This window comes from Erythrolamprus reginae, chromosome 2, assembly GCF_031021105.1.
Source record: "Erythrolamprus reginae isolate rEryReg1 chromosome 2, rEryReg1.hap1, whole genome shotgun sequence".
Taxonomy (NCBI): Eukaryota; Metazoa; Chordata; class Lepidosauria; order Squamata; family Dipsadidae; genus Erythrolamprus; species Erythrolamprus reginae.
The window spans coordinates 273,905,254-273,927,801 of record NC_091951.1 but is presented as its reverse complement, the minus strand read 5'-3'; the positions used below and the strand labels follow the sequence as shown (position 1 = coordinate 273,927,801).

General features: G+C 40.3%; 1 protein-coding gene across 1 annotated transcript in view; it reads right to left on the bottom strand.

The window, feature by feature from the left end:
- TMC1 (transmembrane channel like 1) overlaps positions 1–22,287 on the bottom strand; it is a 142,984-nt gene extending 120,697 nt beyond the window's left edge. The window contains exons 1-2 of the mRNA XM_070736891.1: positions 22,231–22,287; positions 19,255–19,307 (exon numbers count right to left, since the gene is read on the bottom strand). Coding sequence (XP_070592992.1) covers positions 19,255–19,307; positions 22,231–22,287 — 110 coding nt within the window. The remainder of the gene's footprint in view (positions 1–19,254; positions 19,308–22,230) is intronic.
- Between the last annotated feature and the right edge of the window lie 261 nt (positions 22,288–22,548).

The following is a 22,548-nucleotide window of genomic DNA, read 5'->3' as shown; positions in this document are numbered from 1 at the left end:
AATGCTTCGGCCCTTTTTAATTTTACAATGGCCTCTGAATATTTCTTTCAAGGCCATTTCCACAGTCTCTCTACAATTGTTTATCCTTTTTTTCCCCCTGCTCTCTCTGTATTAGCCTCAAATGCTTCAAAAATACATAGTATGTTTGGGTTCACATCAGGGTTGGGTTCCACCCAGTTCGGACCGGTTCGCCCAAACCAGTAGTGACCCGTTGGTGACATCACAATGACATCACTGAACTGGATAGGCCGATGCCGGTCCGTGGGTGATGCCATCTTCTTTGAATTTTTTTTCCTTCTGAGCATATTCAGAAGCCGAGTTCCAGCATGCGGTCACCACCTTTTTTTTCGGCTTTGTTTTTTGTGAGCTTTTTTTATTTTTGTGAGTTTTTTTTTATTTTTTGTAACTCGTATACGTGCCCACAAGGCGCACTCATGAGGTGTAGGAGGGAGCAAACCCACTCCTGGTTCACATATCACACTAAACAATAATATTTTATTTATTTATTTATTTATATTTATTTATTGGATTTGTATGCCGCTCCTCTCCGGAGACTCGGGGCGGCTAACAACAGTAATAAAACTATGTACAATAATAATCCAATAAATACTAAAAATGATTAAAAAACCCATTAATATAAAAAACCAAACATACATACAGACATACCACACATGAAATTGTAAAGGCCTAGGGGGAAAGAGCATCACAATTCCCCCATGCCTGGCGGCAGAGGGGGGTTTTAAGGAGCTTACGAAAGGCAAGGAGGGTGGGGGCAATTCTAATCTCTGGGGGGAGTTGGTTCCAGAGGGCCAGGGCCGCCACAGAGAAGGCTCTTCCCCTGGGTCCCGCCAAGCGGCATTGTTTAGTTGATGGGACCTGGAAAAGACCCACTCTGTGGGACCTAACCGGTCACTGGGATTCGTGCAGCAGAAGGCGGTCCCTGAGATAATCTGGTCCGGTGCCATGAAGGGCTTTATAGGTCATAACCAACACTTTGAATTGTGACCGGAAACTGATCGGCAACCAATGCAGACTGCGGAGTGTTGGTGTAACATGGGCATATTTGGGAAAGCCCATGATTGCTCTCGCAGCTGCATTCTGCACGATCTGAAGTTTCTGAACACTTTTCAAAGGTAGCCCCATGTAGAGAGCTTGTCATCTGAGCCCACCCAAATGATTTAGCATAATATGTGGTCATTGAAATATAGAAGAAAACTAGAATCTTATGTTTTGTTGTTTAATTCTTTGGAAATTTTCTCCCAGTTGTTCAATTTAAAAGGCAGAATGTTTTCAAAACTCATCAAATTTAATACTCTTTATTTTCAAAAATATCTATGCAAAATACATATTTGTTATATCTGCAACAAATAAACTATTTTAAATAAGTAAAGAAGGTTCAGATTGGCACAGTTTGAGCTGTATATTTGGAAGTATGAATGAAATAACAGCCAAATAACTGGCCAGTATTATAAATGTACATGTCTACTGATTTCAGAGGTCAAACAGAATACAGTGATACCTTGTCTTACAAACTTAATTGGTTCCGGGATGAGGTTCTTAAGGTGAAAAGTTTGTAAGACAAAACAATGTTTCCCATAGGAATCAATGGAAAAGCGATTAATGTGTGCAAGCCCAAAATTCACCCCTTTTGTCAGCTGAAGCGCCCGTTTTTGTGCTGCTGGGATTACCCTGAGGTTCCTCTCCATAACAAACCCCACCTCTGGACGTCTGTGTTTTTGCAATGCTGCAGGAGAATCCCAGCAGGGGAATCCCAGCATCGCAAAAATGAGCACTTTGCTGACAACGGAAGTCCGGAGGTGGGGTTTCCCAGCGAAAGGAGCATCAGTGAAATCACAGCATCGCAAAAACACCAAAGTCCTTGAAACCCACCTCCGGACCTCTGTGTTTTTGCGATGCTGCAATTTCACTGAGGCTCCCCTCACTGAGAAACCCCACCTCCGAACTTCCGTTGTCAGCGAAGCACCCGTTTTTGCACTGCTGGGATTCCCCTGCTGGGATTCCCCTGCAGCATCACAAAAACACAGAAGTCCAGAGGTGGGGTTTCCCATGGAGGGGAGCCTCAGGGGAATCCCAGCAGCGCAAAAATGGGTGCTCCACTGGCAATGGAAGTCCGGAGGTGGGGCATGCCAGCAGCGGCGGTGGGTTTGTAAAGTGAAAATAGTTTGTAAGAAGAGACAAAAAATCCTGGGTTTGTATCTTGAAAAGTTTGTATGACGAGGCATTTGTAAGACGAGGTATCACTGTACATTAATTAGTTATACAAATGTAAGCTTTGCTAGCTGGGATTTAAGGAAGTTTGAAGAGTCTTTCTAGAAATCATACTTATTTAGATTTTTATGGAGCTTACATTTCTCTTGTACTTAGGAATATACCAACATACCGGGGGGGGGGGTGTTTAACTTATCTTGCTGTCAGTTCGCTTCTTCCCCCGCCACACATGTGCAGTGCCAAAAAATCCAGAAAAAATTCCTCCCCCAAAAAAGCCGAAAACAAGATGGCAATGCATGTGCAATTCTGGAAACTTGGCTTCTGTGGATGTTCAGAAGAAAAAAATAATAATTCCCCTAACACACACACACACACACACAAATGGTTCCAGAGGATAGTGGTGGCAAAATGCCTTAGCTTTGGGAAATTTTCCACCTCACTCCAATTATACTGCAATATGATGCAATCAGCATATCAAAATTGCCATTTGGTCCTATGCATTGTCATAATTCTCTTTTTTATGGTACTTTCATTCCTTAAATAATTATAGTGGCCAAAAAATATACTCAAGGAATTCTTTGTTCTTCAGTCATGGCATTTCTCAAAACTGTAGCACGTAATTGAGTCTGCTACCAAGGTATCACATATTCCTTAAATGTCAAAGTTATCCTGAAAAAATATATTGTTTTGCTTTTTGCTTGAAGTTTTAGAAGGTCTATAAATTAAGCAACACTCTACTAGAGCTTTTGAGGGAGGGCCTTCTCTGTGGCTGCTCCGACTCTGTGGCTGCACTGACTGGAACCAGTTGCCTCCCGAAATCTGGACTACTCCCACTCTACTGGTCTTCCGGAAAGCCAGAAAGACCTGGTTTTTCCAACAAGCCTGGGGCCATTGATCAGATGGTATATCATCATGATATGGCCATTAATGACATGCATGTTGTTTAACCGCCCCGAGTCTACGGAGAGGGGCAGCATACAAATCCAATTAATAATAATAATAATAATAATAATAATAATAATAATAATAACAACAACAATAATAACAATAACAACAACAACAACAACAATAACAATAATAAACTCTTTTAATTGTTTTTAATTGTTGGTTTTCAATTTTTCTAAACTGTTTTAAGGAGTTTGCATATTACGTTGTATGTGTTATTTTCTAGTTGTGAGCCACCCAGAGTCCCTTGGGAGTTGGACGGCATACAAATCCAAATAAATAAGTAAACAAACAAACAAACAAACAAACAAATAAATAAATATAGAGCGCTCTCTCTCTCTCTCTCTCTCATATCATATGCTTGTAGTTGCCAACTTCATTTTTTAGCATAGTTCGGATGATTTTGCAACCTACATTTAAATTATAGAACAGTTTAAATCATGCTCCCATTGAATAAATGCTCAATCCAGTAAGGTCACTGTCCAATCTAACCCTTGAAAATGTCCAAAGATACTTCACCAGAAGAGCCCTTCACTTCTCCACTCGAAATAGAATACCCTATGAGACTAGACTTTCAATCCTGGGCCTAGAAAGTTTAGAACTAAGACGCCTTAAACAAGATCTAAGTATTGCCCACAAGATCATATGCTGCAACGTCCTGCCTGTTGGCGACTACTTCAGCTTCAACCACAACAACACAAGAGCACACAACAGATTTCAACTTAATATTAACTGCTCCAAACTTGACTGTAAAAAATATGACTTCAGTAACCGAATTGTCAAAGCATGGAACTCATAGTGTCATCCCCAAACCCCCAACATTTTACCCTTAGATTATCTACGGTTGACCTATCCAGATTCCTAAGAGGTCAGTAAGGGGCGAGTACAAGTGCACTAGAGTGCCTTCTGTCCCCTGTCCTATTGCTCTCCTATATCTCCTATTCCTTTCTTCTATTCCTATATCTCTTCTTCTATTCTTTCATTGATATGTTCTATTACTATACCTTCTTTTCTATTATTTCTTAGATATATTTTACTATGAGTATCTCCTCTATAACCTTCATCATGTATTTTTACTATGTGTATATAGATATATACCCACTAATCCCCTCATTGTGTATTGGACAAAATAAATAAATAAGTAAGTAAGTAAGTAAGTAAGTAAGTAAGTAAGTAAGTAAGTAAGTAAGTAAACAAACAAACAAACAAACAAACAAACAAACAAACAAACAAACAAACTTCTCATTTCAGTTTCTATATTATTAGATTCATGGCTGGTCTCCACCCTTGTTTTTGGTAACAGTGTTTTAAATTCAGTTCTGGGTTCTTTAAATGCTTCTTTCTTTATTTCTCCCCTCAGTATCAGGGTTATAAATTGAACTTTTGACCTAGCTTGGATCGTGTTTCCTTTCATTGCTAATTCGCAGGCTAATCTCTAAATTTTGCAAAATGTGCTTTTAAGTGACCATGTTATATTCCTTGAATCAAATAAAATGGCTGACAGTTTCATTCCTTCTTAAAGGGATTCATCCTGGGGGTTTTTTGTTTTGTTTGTTTTTGTTTTTAATTTGAGATGCTTATTTTGGGCGGGAGAAATCTTGCCCAGCTGATTGCTGGGTGGTGACTCACTGAATCAGGGTTTATTAATAAGGCAGAGCAGACCAGAGGGTGTAATTTTCAGTAATGATAAATTCAGGGGGAAAAATCTAGAATATGCATTGATGCAGGTAGGAAGATCAGAGTATGTTACTGTTCATTTTGCAAGGCGGATTTTCACTACAGCTGAAATCACTCAGCTTGGGTGGAGGTGGCAACTCTTGAAACTATACACCAGAGGTCTTCAAACTTGGCAACTTTGAGACTTGTGGACTTCAACTCCCAGAATTCCCCAATTCTCTTCTTTCTTTCTTTCTTTCTTTCTTTCTTTCTTTCTTTCTTTCTTTCTTTCTTTCTTTCTTTCTCTTTCTTTCTTTCTTTCTCTTTCTTTCTCTTTCTTTCTTTTTCTTTCTTTTTCTTTCTTTCTTTCTTTCTTTCTCTTTCTTTTTCTTTCTTTCTTTTTCTTTCTTTCTCTTTCTTTCCTTCTTTTTCTTCCTTTCTTTCTCTTTCTTTTTCTTTCTTTCTCTTTCTTTCTTTCTTTCTTTCTCTTTCTTTCTTTCTTTTTCTTTCTTTCTCTTTCTTTCTTTCTCTTTCTTTCTTTCTCTTTCTTTCTTTCTTTCTTTCTTTTTTTCCCCTTTTTTTTGGGCCAGGAAAAAAGAGTTTCCACATGTTTTCAGCAGTGCAAGACAGTTGGTTTCTTCTCTACCAGGCTCCCGAAATTGCTCTGCGACCATGTCACATTTCTAAACTATAATGTGATTGATAGGTTTGGGCTTAACATATTATGTAGTCCCAGTCATTGTGGTTTGTAAATCTTAAGTCTACTGCAGGGATGAACTCCACCCAGTTTTGGCCTCAAAGTTGCTGAAAGTCACTTGAGTAGTTTCCTGCTGCTTCTATGTTGAAAACATAATAAAACTCTGCTGTAAACTCTAAGAGTGTTTAAAAAAAAAAACAGAAGCAAAATCCTGTAATCTCCAGCAAACCTTTCTAGTTTATGATTTAATACATAGGTCTAGAAAGCTTAGAACTTCGTCGCCTAAAACACGATCTAAGTATTGCCCACAAGATCATATGCTGCAACGTTCTACCTGTCAATGACTATTTCAGCTTCAACCACAACAACACAAGAGCACGCAACAGATTCAAACTTAATATTAACCGCTCTAAACTTGACTGTAAAAAATTTGACTTCAGCAACCGAGTTGTCGAAGCGTGGAACTCATTACCTGACTCAGTAGTGTCAACCCCTAACCCCAAACATTTTTCCCTTAGACTATCCACGATTGACCTCTCCAGGTTCCTTAGAGGTCAGTAAGGGGCGTGCATAAGTGCACCAGTGTGCCTTTCGTCCCCTGTCCAATTGTCTCTCCTTATCTCATTTATCTTTTCTTCCTTTCAAATATGTTCACCTATACATTTATATCTTTTCTTCTATTCTTTTCTTTACTTATATTATTACATATCTTTCTCTTCAATGTGTATTATGTATTGGATTAAATAAATAAATATATAAATAAAAATAAAAACATTGTCTGAATCCAACCATTGAAACTCACTCGGCAAGCTATTACTAAACCTTCGTGCAGTGTACAGTAAATGTACTGTCTCTTGCACCAGGAATTTCTTCTCTTAACATCTTACAATCTCCTCCTCCTTTTCTCTAGTCCTCAAACTCTATACTCTGTGCGGGTACTGTAGACTTCCTAAAAGGGATGAGTCACAGATTTGAAATTAACACCCCTAGCTAGCACCCCTACCTCGGAAGCAGAGTAGCTCCTTACACCACGAAGCACAAGATCCCTGATTCAGCCTCCGGTGTCTTCAGTTAAAGCTCCTGAATCAGGGATGAGAAATCCAACAGGTTCTGACAGGTTCTGGAGAACCCGTAGCGGAAATTTTGAGTAGTTCAGAGAACCATCAAATACCACCTCTGATGGTGTACAGTGTTCCCTCGATTTTCACGGATTCGAACTTCGCGAATAGCCTACACCATGGTTTTTCAAAAAATATTAATTAAAAATTACTTCACGTTTTTTTTCCCTATACCACGGTTTTTCCCACCCGATGATGTCATATGTCATCGCCAAACTAATAATTTTTGCAAATAAATAACAAAAAAATAATTATTGTTAATAAATAATGTTTATAAATATCAGGATCACTAAGTGTCATATTCAATGGTGAGTACCAGTAATAATGGTGAGTAAATGGTTGTTAAGGGAATGGGAAATGGTAATTTAAGGGTTTAAAGTGTTAAGGGAAGGCTTGTGATACTGTCCATAGCCAAAAATGGTGTATTTACTTCCGCATCTCTACTTTGCAGAAATTCGACTTTCACGGGCAATCTCGGAACGCATCCCCTGCGAAAATCGAGGGAACACTGTACTACCAAATATTACCAAATACCAGAGTGTTTGGGAATGGAGATTTTGCAATATCCTTCCCCCAAGGAGTGGGGAGGCCATGGGGATTTTACAGTATCCTTCCTCTGGAGTAGAGTAGGAATGGAGATTTTGCAGTATCCTTCTTCTGCCACGCCAACCAAGCCACACCACGCCAACCAAGCCAGCCCACAGAACCAATAGTAAAAAAATAAATGAGTGATTCTATTTGAAATTATTCATTGCCGGTACAAGTACTATGGTATAAATCAAACAACTCTGACTCATTAATCAGCTTCCTATCTGTCTATTACAGATCAAATGTTGCAAGTACTACAATCATTTCCTGTTAGATAAAACACCTTGCATCCTGAAGTTTCCTAACAGAAATTGTAGTCACTGAACATTCCCGCTTAATGGATTGGAAAAAGGGGTTTTTATCCATTTGCCCTTTCTTGTACCAACTCCAACAGAGGACCGGCACAGCATGGGAGAGTGGTCAAAATTATCACATCCTTTTCTGCTTAAGGGCTTTCTTGAACTCAAGATAGGTAGGAGTTAATTCACCATAAGGTCATGGGTTCTCTCAACATGAATTCTGAATAATTTAACCCCGTGAAACCTCCACTTAGGGCTAAATCTAATCTAATCCTGAATCTAAATGTCTGTATTTTTGATATCTTGCTGTATAATTTATAGCCAATCCTTGTTTGTTTGTTTGTTTGTTTGTTTGTTTGTTTGTTTGTTTGTTTGTTCGTTCGTTCGTTCGTTCGTTCGTTCATTCATTTATTTATTTATTTATTTATTTATTGGATTTGTATGCCGCCCCTCTCCGGAGACTCAGGGCGGCTAACAGCAATAATAAGACAGCGTACAATAATAATCCAATACTACAACAATTAAAAACCCATTAATATAAAAACCAAACATACATACAGACATACCATGCATAAAATTGTAAAGGCCTAAGGGGAAAGCGTATCTCAATTCCCCCATGCCTGGCGGCAGAGGTGGGTTTTAAGTAGCTTATGAAAGGCAAGGAGGGTGGGGGCAATTCTAATTTCTGGGGGGAGTTGGTTCCAGAGGGCCGGGGCCACCACAGAGAAGGCTCTTCCCCTGGGTCCCGCCAAGCGGCATTGTTTAGTTGACGGGACCCGGAGGAGACCCACTCTGTGGGACCTAACTGGTTGCTGGGATTCGTGCATTTACAAGAAGTTGAATGAGTCACATCATTGCTCCAGGTTTTTTTTGAAGTTCTTATGACACTCTTTCATCCCTCACAGACCCAGTTAGTTATGTCGTGGCACTGAATGTATATGACTCTGTAAATTGCACAAACATATTTGCAAGTCATTGTTTTGCATTGCACTCACCGAGCGATTACCAAATCTCATATAATGAATCATTAAGGCGGTCACCCTTTATGCAGTTACATATGAAGAAGAACTACTCAAGGTAATGGGACTTTCTTCTTGGTAGTCATATGTGGAAGTGTTTTGTTACTGGCAAGTGGTCATATAGAATGCAGGCACGTGTCATTTGTTTCATTATTTCTTCATGTCTCCTTCTCACTGATGCTTCTTCTATATTTAAACTTTGGGATATACAGTGGTACCTCTATTATTATTATTATTATTATTTATGAGATTTGTATGCCGCCCCTCTCCGTAGACTCGGGGCGACTCATAACAACAATAAAACAGTTCATAACAAATCTAATAATTTACAATTTAAAATATTTTTAAAAACCCATTATTAAGCAGACATACATACAAGCATACCATACATAAATTGTATAGGCCCAAGGGAGATATTTCAATTCCCCCATGCCTGACGACAAAGGTGGGTTTTGCGGAGTTTACGAAAGGCAAGGAGGGTAGGGGCAGTTCCAATCTCTGGGGGGAGCTGGTTCCAGAGAGTCAGGGCCGCCACAGAGAAGGCTCTTCCCCTGGGGCCCGCCAACCGACATTGTTTAGTTGACAGGACCCGGAGAAGACCTACTCTGTGGGACCTAATCGGTCGCTGGGATTCGTGCAGCAGAAGGCGGTCTGGTCCGATGCCATGAAGGGCTTTATAGGTCATAACCAACACTTTGAATTGTGACCGGAAATTCTCTACCTAAGAACGCCTCTACTTAAGAACGTTTCTAGATAAGAACCGGGTGTTCAAGATTTTTTTGCCTCTTCTCAAGAACCATTTTCTACTTAAGAACCCGAGCCCGGAAAAATTTCTCAGGAAAGTTGAGAACGGCGTGAAGGCCCGGCCAGTTTCCTGCCATTCCCTCTTTAATCCCAGCCACCTTGGGCTTTTCTGGGCTGCCAGAGGAGCCTTTCGGTGGCGCTTAAGGAGGCTGTGGCAGTCTAGAGCGAACAAAGCGTTTTCCTTTCTCTGGGTGCTTGGAGAGGGAATAAACCACTTTGCTGTGGTGACTCCCTCGTGCTGCCTGCCATACACCTGGCGCGAGGCTGCCTCTATGAGCGTCTGGACTTGGGAAGGAAAAAGGGGGTGCTTCGCCCCAACTGGATCAACTCGGCTTTAGCCAAATCGAGGAGTCACCACAGTGAAGGAAAGGCGCTGGCTACAAAGCAAGCGAGCGAGAGGAGAGGGGAGCCCTTCAGCATGGGAAGGAAGAGGCAGCAGGTAGCAGCTGCAGCAGCAGCCTTTCGGTCAAAGGAAGTTCCCCCCTCTTGCCTGCCTGGGTTTGGCACAGTGTATGGGAGGCAGCCTCGTGCTGGGTGTATGGGAGGCATGTGCTCCCCCTCACCGCCTCAGAGTCCCTCTTTTTTTTCTTTAAGCCTTAATGTTTTGGATTTTTTTTAATTCCCCTCACTCACCTTCTTCCTTTGGCAGCGACTGTCCTCCTCTTCTGCCTCCTCCTCCTTCCAAGCTTGTATTCCTTTCCTAATGGATTTGCATGCATTATTTGCTTTTATATAGATTCCTATGGGGAAAAATTGCTTCTACTTACAAACTTTTCTACTTAAGAACCTGGTCACGGAACAAATTAAGTTCTTAAGTAGAGGCACCATAAAGGCTTTACAAGTGCTCACATTCTGTCAACTCCAAAATTATATACTATAAAACACACAGCTCTTTATCAGGGCCATAGAGTAACTCCTGAGGGGAAAATGTTCCCCTTTAATCCAGTCCTACATTGCTAAGGTAATACTTTGAAGTTTCTGTCACAATGGGAATTATAATTACAGATCAACTCTGGAGGGATTTGCATTATCAGCCCATGCTATTATGTGAATTCAACCAAAGGAAACAAAAGCGTTGATAAACCTAGCTCATTATGTGCCAGACAATTTTGGAATTTGTAGCAGAAAAGAACTGAAAAGCAGCAAAATGGAAATGGATGCACTGAAGTAACTATATTCCAGTAACTCCTTCAAAGAAAGACCTGCTGTATCCCTCACCCACTGGAGAAAATACTTTGGCAGATTTACCAAAGACTTGATACAGTATGGCAGGAGCTTGGCTTAAGGATCAAAATGGATGAAGATCTCACCAAAAAGAATATTGAGCAAACCAGAAAATAAAAGAGAAGAAACCCAAGTTAATATCAGTTACAAATTGTCGGGGTCCAATTGCTTCCAGCCTTTGATGTTGTGGTTAAGAATATGATATGATGGAGAGCGACAGCAGACAATTCTTGTTGCTATAATTAGCCCTTTCTAATAAGTAGGTGAATCATCATTGTAATTTGCCTGGTGTGTTGACTGCTGGGCTTGTTTATGGTTTGTGATCCTTCTGAAACAATCCAATGTTTACATGGTTCCAAACTAGTTATTTTATAATTAAAGTTAGCATTAAAATTGATATGGGTTGTTTTCAGGAATCTAGGAATAAAGAGATGAAATATCCTCTCTTAACACATCGGTGGTTAAAAGCCTTAAGGAATATTCATGCTTGTTATGAATATTTTTTAAAAAGCTTTTGGTTTTGTTTTAATGTTTGGTGGATGCTTTGGAAAATGTGCATTTTGACTGTCAACTTTGTTATACAGTAGTCCTTGCTTTACTATACTAACTGGAACCAGAAATGATCGTTAGATGAAACATCAGCTGTCCCCAAACTACGGCCCGTGGGCCATATGCGGCCCACTGAGGCCATTTATCAAGCCCGCCGGTGAGTAACAAGAGCACAGGGAAAAGAGAGAGAGAGAAAGAAAGAAAAGGGAAAGAGAGGGGGGGAAGGAGAAGTGGAGAGGAATGAAGGAGGGAAGGAAGGAAAGAGAAATGGAGGGAACAAGGAAGAAAGAAAGGAAGGAAGGAAGGAAGGAAGGAAGGAAGGAAGGAAGGAAGGAAGGAGTGGAGGGACAGAGGAAGGAAGGACTGTTTTGGGGGGGGGTAATTTTTTTTAATTTTTCTCTCAACATACATTCAAACAACACAGTGTGCCATCTAATTTTCCATGAATAAAATGTGGTATTTTGTTAGTAACTAATATCAATCATCAAAAAAGTTGCAAAAGTTTTTTTTCTAATTTTGTCATCCAGTTACATTTATTTTCTTTTAATTAAACTTCCTCCTTAATGTTCCTTCAAAAAGTGCAACACCAATTATATTTCTAACTTATTAACCATTATGCCAAAGTGCTTCCTTCTTTCTTTATACATTTTTCATAAGCCAAGAAAACCTTGTATAGCCAATCAGATGTCAACAAAAGAAAATTAAAAACAAAACATAAACGTATATGAATTTCAGACCTTCTCCCCCCTCTAAATAGTACATTCCCATTTTGTTTTTTACTTTAAAACAAGGTATGTGCAGTGTACATAGGAATTTGTTCATAGTTTTTTTATATAGTCCGGCCCTCCAACAGTCGGAGGGACAGTGAACTGGCCCCCTGTGTAAAAAGTTTGGGGACCCCTGTGAAACATCATATAATGCATGTACAATGGCTGTGTCAGTAGTCCCAGTAGGAGTCACTAGGCAAGGATCATACCATCATTTGGTGAGGACCTCACACTTGCACTGCCCTTCCACACTTCCCTCTGCTTCAATTCCCCAACACAGAGCTCTCTCTCCCTATGTCTGCCCTTCAGGCCCTCCTGCACTCCACTATCACTGCCACCACCCAACCAGTCCCAGCTGACTTTCTCAACTTTCTGAGAATTGAATTGAATCTGACAAATTCTTCATCTTGTCTATTGTAAGATAGCCTAGAACAGTACTGGCAAACCTTTTTTTTGGCTCGCGTGCCAAAATGGTGTGTGCCCACACCCATAAGCCCCCCCCTTGTGATTGTGCACCCCTCCACATTTCCACACACATACTGTACATGCGCACAGGCCTTGAGACTTCCAGTAGGCCCGTTGGACCGTTTTTTGCTGTCCCCAGGGTTCAGGAGGCTTTCCTGAAGCCTAGGGAGAGCAGAAATGACCAAAAATACCCTACGAAACTAGACATACAATCCTGGGTCTAGAAAGCTTAGAACTGCGACGCCTTAAACATGATCTAAGTATTGCCCACAAGATTATATGCTGCAATGTCCTGCCTGTCCTCAACTACTTCAGCTTCAATCACAACAACACAAGAGCACACAACAGATTCAAACCATGACTGTAAAAAATATGACTTTAGTAAGTGAGTTGTCAAAGCGTGAAACTCATTAGCGGACTCCGTAGTGTCATCCCCTAGCCCCCAACATTTTACCCTTAGACTTTCCACGGTTGACCTCTCCAGATTCCTAAGAGGTCAGTAAGGGGTATGCATAAGTGCACTAGAGTGCCTTCCGTCCCCTGTTCTATTGTCTCTCCTATATCTCCTATATCTTTTCTTCTATTCCTATATCCTTTTTCTATTCTTTCATTGATATATTTTATTCCTATATCTTCTCTTCTCTTCTTTCTCTGATATATTTTACCACAAGTATATGCTCTGTAACCGTCATTGTGTATCGGACAAAAAATGAATGAATGAATGAATGAATGAATGAATGAATGAATGAATGAATAAATAAATAAATAAATAAATAAATAAATAAATAAATAAATAAATAAATAAATAAATAAATAAATGGACGAAAATCAGCTGACCAGCACGCACATGCATGCTGGAGTTGACATAGGGCAACACCTCGTGTGCCCTCAGATATGGCTCCACATGCCACCTGTGGCACCCGTGCCATAGGTTCGCCATCACTGGCCTAGAAGAACAATTCTGTCTGGTCATGAATGAATGAAAATAAATGAATGAGGGCTCAGCTTGGTTATTTCCTACAGCTAAGTTCACCTAATCTCCTGATAACCAGTTTCTTGCAAAACATGAGCCGGGGTGGCGCAGCAGGTAGAGTGCTGTACTGCAGGCCACTGAAGCTGACTGTAGATCTGAAGGTCAGCGGTTCAAATCTCATCACCGGCTCAAGTTTGACTCAGCCTTCCATCCTTCCGAGGTGGGTAAAATGAGGACCCGGATTGTGGGGGCAATAGCCTAGCTCTGTTAAAAAGTGCTATTGCTAACTTGTTGTAAGCCGCCCTGAGTCTAAGGAGAAGGGCGGCATAAAAATCGAATGAATGAATGAATGAATGAATGAATGAATGAATGAATGAATACATACATAAATATATAAATACATAAATAAATACATAAATAAATAATTAAATTAGATAGATAGATAGATAGATAGATAGATAGATAGAGAGAGAGAGAGAGAGAGAGAGAGAGAGAGAGAGAGAGAGAGAGAGAGAGACAGACAGACAGACAGACAGACAGACAGACAGACAGACAGACAGACAGACAGACAAACGGCTACTACCACTGAGTTCAGCATATGGATCTCCAGAACGATGCTATTCCACAAGACAGGTGCTATTGCAACAGAGGATGCACCTTTTCTGGGCACTCTTTGATGGAAGTGACCTGGAGCATGTCCTCTTTGATAAATCTTGTAGATTGAACAGAAACAATGGAAAAGAAATCATCCTACAAGTAGCATGGCCCTTTGCCATATAGGACTTTATGGGCAACGATCGACATCTGGAATTACACCCAGCAGCCTACTGCAACCCACAGAGTAGCCATGCTCTATGAATGCAATGAGAAATTGTCCATGCTGCTACATTGTGGACCAGCTGCCGCCTCAGAATGCTTTTCAAGGGTAGTCCTACGTAGAGCATTATACTAATCCAGATAAAAGCTGACTAAGGCATGAATCACCATGAGCAAGGCCTCTCAGTCGAGGAATTAGTAAAATTGGTGCACAAGGCAAAGCTGTGCAGACTCCCTTAGTCATAGGTGCCACCTGTTCAAGCCGTGGCTGTCAGTCCATGACGATCTTCAATTTGTGTGCCAACTCCAACTAGGAAATGACTGATATTGATGATACTGTACTCTGTGCCAGCAGATTACCTTGCTAGCTGTCTCAGCAGAAGTTAAATCAGTGTTTCCCAACCTGGACTGGACTTCAACTCCCAGAATTCCCCAGCCAGCATTCGCTGGCTGGGGAATTCTGGGAGTTGAAGTCCAAATATCTTCAAGTTGCCAAGGTTGGGAAACACTGAGTTAAATAACAGGAGGGAGAAGGTAGATGCCTGAAGCGCCCCACAAAACACTGACTTTAGGTTCCCTAAAAGTGTTCTCTAAACCACTTCCTTCCACAACCAATCTCTCAAAATAGACAAGAAGGATACCAGACATCAAGGAGAGTTAGGATGGCTATATGGGTTACTTTCCCCATTCTAAACCTCTCAGAGGTCATCAGCAAGTGTGATCAGTGCTATCTTAGTTCTATGACCAGGCCTGAATCATGACTGAGTGCATCACTTTCTCCAGGGACTTCTGGAAAAAGCTGTTAACCAACCACTTCAGTAGTGGGTTCTATTTACCTTTGCTACCGGTTCAGGAATGGGAGCACGCATGCAATATTTCTGTGCAGAGCGCTCTTCGAGGATGTCCAGATGGGTGGGCGGAGCCTCCCACCACTGCTGCTACCAGTTCACCATACCAGGTCAAACACTGGGTTCCTTATCGGTACAGGCCACTCTGCGCACCGGTAGTGAAATCAATGATGCACACACAGCTCCAGGTGATCAGCAAGGGGGCACGTGCATCCCAGCGATATTTCGCTTCTGCGCATGTGCAGAAGCAAAAAATTGCTGAAATCTCACATGCACGTGCATCCTTTCATGAGATTTTGCTTCCTGCGCATCTCACCGAGACGCGGGCACCTGCCCGCCAGTCACCCGGAACTGTGTCCACCTGGTCAAACCGGTAGCAACCCGCCACTGAATCACCTACTTAACACACTTTCCTAAGAAGGGAAGGTTGGACAATGGACAAATGTTATTCAGCTCCATTGAATTCAGTAGATCTTGGGGCAAACGACAACCTCCTTCAAATAGAATCATCCCGTCCTTTAATGAAGGCATCATTGCATGAGCCCAATCATTTGTCACCTCCTAGGAGGCATTCATTAACCCTTGCATTTAAAATTTTAACAGCTGGATTATTTCTCCCCAAATGGTGATCCAGACTCTATCTATATAGTTTCCAAGAACAGGTAGAACAAAAATTATGAAGTAACCCATATAATCATAGGCCTAGAGGGACCTCAGAGGTCTTCTAATCCCACCCTCTATTCAAGCCGGAGTCCACAACATTAACATAGATAATGGAAAAAGGCAGCTTCCTTTTCAGTCTCTTCTATCCTTTTGTTGGGTATTCTTGGTTCAATAAAATAAGCATGATAAGTGCAGTATTTTTCAGAGTATAAGATGTTCCTTAGATTTTGGGGGGGGGGAACAAGGGGGGGAAATCTGCCTCTGCCTATATATATATATATATATATATATATATATATATATATATATATATATATATATATACACTGTTTGCTGTGTATTTCTGTGCATGTATGTCTGACCCATAGAAACAGCAAAGAATTGTAGAAACGTACATTATGGTTGTATATTAATGTCAGAAAGTTTTCTTAAATGTAGTCACACTAACTCCTCCCAATTATTTAAATAAATCTGCTCCAAGCATGACTAAGTCAGGGTTTAACTCAGTTGCCTTATCTTAATACTAAACAGGACACTGTTACATTTCAGACAATACTTGTACAGAAGCTGTTAAAACTGATGTGGCTTTCTGGAAGTATACATTATTCTCTGATATTTAAAAGAAGATACAAAAGCACTGGGCCTCTTCAGATCAAGCATTTATTCTAAAAAGCTTCTTCGTTTTGTTACATTGTCTAGAACAATAATAAAGCAGTCTTTAAAACATAACTCTAATAATTTGAACATTCTACAGACATTCATAGTTATTGACTTACCTCCTTGTATCCAGTTTCAGCTGATTAGCACAAGAAAATAAAATTCTGCCTCCCAGCAATTTGCCTCCTTGCAGCTTTAGTTTCACTTTTAGTGTCAGCACATGGCTTGCCTGCAACCTCAAAATCAGCTGAGGGTTGGGAAGCTGCTAATCAGTTGCTTGGCTTAACAGGCTCTGTTCTGTTTGCTGCAAGAAGGTAAATTGCTGAGAGGCAGAGGCCAAAGGGTGGGGTTTTCATTCTCTTTTGGGGGTTAAAAAGGTATATCTTATACTCTGAAAAATACAGTAGTTAAGACAGCCAACTTTAGTTCTGGCTTTCAGAGATCTTGTCTCAATAGAGAAGTACCAAGGACAAAAAGGCAAAAGAGATTTGAGAAGAAGAAAGAAGCTTAGCAATCACTGAATTTGTAATATATGAGTTGCTTCCTGAAGAAAATATCTCTCCCATTAAATTGCACTTCAATTAATAATGAATTAATGTCAGAAGCATTTGTTGTGGTCATTCTGACATATTAAGATAGGCAACATTATTACCAGCACTGATGAATCACTTATTTCAGCAAACAAGTTGGTAACTTCTCATAGGCTGTTCTTCCTTACTGCCTATTCTACGCCCCCACGTGTAATCAGAATTAATGTTGGTTTGTGGCATCATGTAGATCCTGCTCAACTTATGGATCACAATTATTGACTGGATTTGAAATGGAAGCACTTAAATAAAATAATCAGAGCTCACAGCTGTGATAAGTAGGGCAAAGCAGCCACCACAGCTGTAGAATGCAAAGCTTTGACTATAATGTGGATTGTCGGCATATCATATTTGTGTTATGCAAATCCAGACAACTCCTAGACAGAAGCCAAATACTAAAAATTAATTTTGCAGGGCTAACAAATGGTTATCTAGATTTGTGCAGTCCACATATGGAATCCCTAACAGAGAAGGAGGAAGGAGGAACAAAAATGTGAGGGACAGTATAATGTAAATTACACTAATTTGCCTGAAAAATATTTAGCAATGGGTGTACTGATGCATAATCACTAGTAATTTAGAAAGCACAAATTTTGGAAAGTGGAATCGAGACAGCAGATTTGTTCAGCATCCAAATCCCTTGGCAGTCAATTTTGGATGGCCACTTGCTGAAGAGAACGCTTTTGTATTCCTTCTTTTAACGTAAGCGGGCATGAATCTCAAACTCCATTAATCTTTCTTTCTGGGTTTTTTAATTGGATCTTTTTGGGATCATTAAGGGGCGTATATAAGTGCACTGATGTGCCTATCGTCCCCTGTCCAATTGTCTTTCCTTACCTCATATATCATATATACTCTCTCCTTATCTATCTATCTATCTATCTATCTATCTATCTATCTATCTATCTATCTATTATATATATATATCATATATATTCTCTCCTTATCTCTTATATCATATATATTCTCTCCCTCCCATCTACTTCTCTTCTTTTTACATTCTATCATTATATATATTACTTAATGTCTGTTCTCTTCCATATGTATTGTATATTGGACAAAGAATAAAATAAAAATAAATAAATAAATTTTGAACTCTTATCTAGTCAGATTTGATAAGTTTAGTTTAGGTGGGTCCCACTAGACCACTGACAAAGACTTTCCTGCCCAAAAACGTTTGTCTGATCTTGAAAAATTTAAGTCTGAAATTATTAGAATACGGTACCTATTACTGAGGTGTCATCCATAGTCACCAGCCAATACAATAAAAGAGACTGTATAATTCTTTTGGATTACACGTAGGATATTTTCTGTCTTTCTATATATAATTTTTGATATACGTATATCATAAAATACTAATGCTTATAAGATCTATAGGTGTACCCAAACTGGAAAGGGACTAGATATAGGTTATTTGATGGACTTCTCACATGACTGTAAAAATCTGAATGATAATTGTTTGGTTATTGTTTAAAAAACAAAATCAGGTTGATTTGATTCAATAAGGAATGCTCTTTGGATGAAGTAGAATTCCTACAACAAAATGAGAGAAAGGAAACAAGACAAGTTGGAAAGGCCAATTTATATATTTATTTGATTTATATGGTCACCCATTTGACCGAGGAGAAGAGCAGGAAAATGAATAGCTATGAAAGTGTGGATTAAGGCTGTTTAAGACTGTTGTGGAAGACAAACCTTTCAATTACCAATTTACTCTGGAACCTCTGTCAAGGGCTTTCTAAGAATGGGATTAAACAGTCTACATCAGGTGTCCAATCTTGATAATTTGTGGATTTCAATTCCCAGAATTCCATGGTTGGGGAATTCTGAGAATTGAAGTCCACAGATCTTAAAGCTGTTAAGTTTGGACAGCCCTAGTCTGCATATGGGTGTGAGATCTTTTGCCCGCACGAATCCCAGCGACCGGTTCGGTCCCACAGAGTTGGCCTTCTCCTGGTCCCGTCGACTAAACAATGTCGTCTGGCGGGACCCAGGGGAAGAGCCTTCCCTGTGGCGGCTCCGACCCTCTGGAACCAGCTCCCCCCGGAGATTAGGATTGCCCCCACCCTCCTTGCCTTTCGCAAACTTCTTAAAACCCACCTCTGCCGTCAGGCATGGGGGAACTGAAACATCTCCCCCTTGCCCATGTTGTTTTGGTGTTAGATTGATTGTATGCGTGTTTTAATATTCTGGGGTTGTTTTTATGAATTTTTGGCTTAAAATTGTAATTGGATTGGTGGGTATTGGATTTGTTATTATGTATTGTTTTTATCTTGTTGTGAGCCGCCCCGAGTTTTCGGAGAGGGGCGGCATATAAATCCAATAAATCTAATCTAATCTAATCTATTACCAATCATACTTCCTGTATTGCTTCTGTTTCAAGACAATGTCATCATCTGATATCTGTCCAAGAATATGATAAAACGTATTTTATATAATGTGAAGCAGTCCTTGGATGCTTTTAGCATAAATACTACTTTAAGAACAATTCAACTGATGACCAAAATGTGCCTCAGCCCCCCTCTAGGAAAAGATGAAGTCAGCCTCATAGGAACATGGAAGAAAAAAAATGCTGTAACACCCAAAGGAAGTTACTTCATGTTAGTATGGTGCTAAGTCAAGGACTGCATGATATTCTCAAACAAAAAAAATATGTTACAATATTCGTGACTGGGAGAGCCAAGTTAACAAGATTAGCCAATGAGCAACTGAATCAGCCAACGGGAGCTAACCACATTCTGAGTCTGGAAAGAGAATTGAAACTGAAACTGGAAGGCTGGGTGTGGTTCAGTCTACTCTGCGCTCTCCTCGCTGCCCTGAAATGAAACTACCTGTTCTCTGCTGTCTGTATCTGCTTGAAGAAGAACTCTGCTAATGGTATTGTAAATTCATCTGTTACTATGTTTATAAAAAAGTTTATGAATCCAGCTGAATCAGTCAAGTATGTGTGCTTCTGGTTTTGATTTTTGCAACAAACTTTAATAAAATCTTTGAGGTTCAGTAGGTCAGAGATGCTACCAAAAAAAATTTAAGAATCTATAATAATGCAAATCACTTGTTTCAAAGCTGCCCACTTGATTGAGCTGGAAACCTACAGAAATTGAATGAATTAACTAACTGTGAAGGGAGGTAATTTAAAACTTCATTAACAGATTCTTTTTACCAACTATACCCCTATGATGATTCCAACAAGCTGTCAGCAGTCAGGTTAATTTTGTTGTATCATATTCAATCCAGCTAGGAAATTGTCCCATGATTTCTCTATTCATCTTAATACAGTGTTACCTCTACTTAAGAATGCCTCTACTTAAGAACTTTTTTAGATAAGAACCGGGTGCTCAAGATTTTTTTGCGTCTACTTAAGAACCATTTTCTACTTAAGGACCTGAGCCCAGAAAAATTTCCCAGGAAATTTGAGAGCGGCATGAAGGCCCGGCCAGTTTCCTGCCATTCCCCCTTTAATCCCAGCCATCTCGGGCTTTTCTGGGCTGCCAGAGGAGCCTTTTGGTGGTGCTTAAGGAGGCTTTGGCAGCTCAGAGTGAACGGAGCATTTTCCTTTCTCTGGACACTTGGAGAGGGAATAAACCACTTCGCTGTGGTGATTCCCTCGCGCTGCCTCCCATACACCCACATGAGGTTGCCTCCCGGAGTGTCTGGGCACGGAAAGGCAAAAGGGGGTGCTCACCTCACCTTCTTCCTTCTGCAGCGACTGTCCTCCCGCTCTTCTTCCTTCTCCTCCTCCCACCCAAATTCCGAGCTTTTATTCCTTTCCTAATGGATTTGCATGCATTATTTGCTTTTACATTGATTCCTATGGGAAAAATTGCTTCTACTTAAGAACGTTTCTACTTAAGAACCTGGTCACGGAACGAATTAAGTTCTTAAGTAGAGATACCACTATACTACAAAAATAGCAGTAGCAATTGACTTATACAGTACACCACTTAATTATGCTTTACAGTTCTCTCTAAGCTGTTTACAGAGTCAGCATATTGCCCCCAACAATCTAGTTCTTCATTTTGCCGACCTTGGGAGGATGAAAGGCTGAGTCAATCATGAGCCAGTCAGGATAATTGCTGCCAACCTGCCTTCCACAATTGCTGCCAACCTGCCTTCCATTGAGGACCTGTATACTGCACGAGGGCGGGAAAAATATTTACTGACCCCTCACATCCTGGACACAAATTGTTTCAACTCCTACCCTCAAAACGTCACTACATAGCACTGCACACCAAGACAACTAGACACAAGAACAGTTTTTTTCCGAACGCCATCACTCTACTAAACAAATAATTCCCTCAACACTGTCAGACTTTCTACTAAATCTGCACTTCTATTCTACTAGTTTTTCTCATCATTCCTTTCACCCATTTCCTCCCATGTTGACTGTATGGCTGTAACTTGTTGCTTATATCCTAAGATTTTTATTAATATTGCTTCTTCATTGCTTATTTGACCCCTATGACAATCATTAAGTGTTGTACCACATGATTCTTAACAAATGTATATTTTATTTTATGTACGCTGAGAGCATATGCACCAAGACAAATTCCTGGTGTGTCCAATCACACTTGGCCAATAAAAAATTCTATTCTATTCTATTCTATTCTATAAAACTATTGTCAGTCAGCAGAATTAATCTGCAATACTGCGTTCTAACCACTGCGCCACCAAGGCAAATAGGTGTTTGGGGGGGTTTCCCATCCAAACCAGAGGTGGGTTTCAGCAAGTTCTGACCATTTCTGGAGAACAGGTAGCAGAGTTCCAACTGATCAGGAAGAAGTAGGGATTTTGTAGTAATCTTCCCCTAGAGTGGGCAGGGAATGCAGATTTTACAGTAGCCTTCCACTGCCACGCCCACCAAGCTACACCACGCCCAAGCCACGCCCACAGAACCAGCAGTAAAAAAAATTTGAAACCCACCACTGGTCCAAACACCTCAAATTTAGAAATTGACAAATAATTGTTTCAATTTTTAAATGCAAGAAACTGCTGTGGAATCACAGAGGGCAACTAGAATGGATCATCTGAACCTTTTTCATGTTTTGTTTCAAAGTACAGTATTAACCTGCAGTTTTATAGAACGTGGCAGGTAAGTGAAAATCACTGAAGACCAAGGCACCATTGCTTGAGTCTACTGTATAGCTGCCAAATCAGAAATTGTTTAACAGCAAAACCCCACTTACTTAGTGATCCTTGGTAAAATTACGAAGGAGGGTTTATTTTTATCACCAGTTATTTGTGTAAATGAAATTTCAGAGGAGGCTCTTTCAGGGATAGAAAACCTGAATCCTATTTTTATACTTCCAGGGTGGGTTCCACTTACCTTCGCCACTGTTTTCAATCGCAATGTTACACGCGCAGGCACTCGCTGCAGTAGCATGCATACGCGCATCCCCTCTTGCATTTCCACGCATGCTCAGAAGCAGGATTCAGTCTGAAACACAGTGGCGGAGCTGATCAGCTGTGCTTCGGGCGAAGAAATAAAGGTCCGTATGTGTTCTGTCGGGCTCTCTGGTAGACTCCTCCCGAAAATTCACAGGTACAAATTTCAGACACACCCACGTTTGAAAATTCAAAACTATGTTCTTTATAATGAAAATTCACTTAAGCTAAGCCCTCTTTTTGGATAGCAAAGAGCACT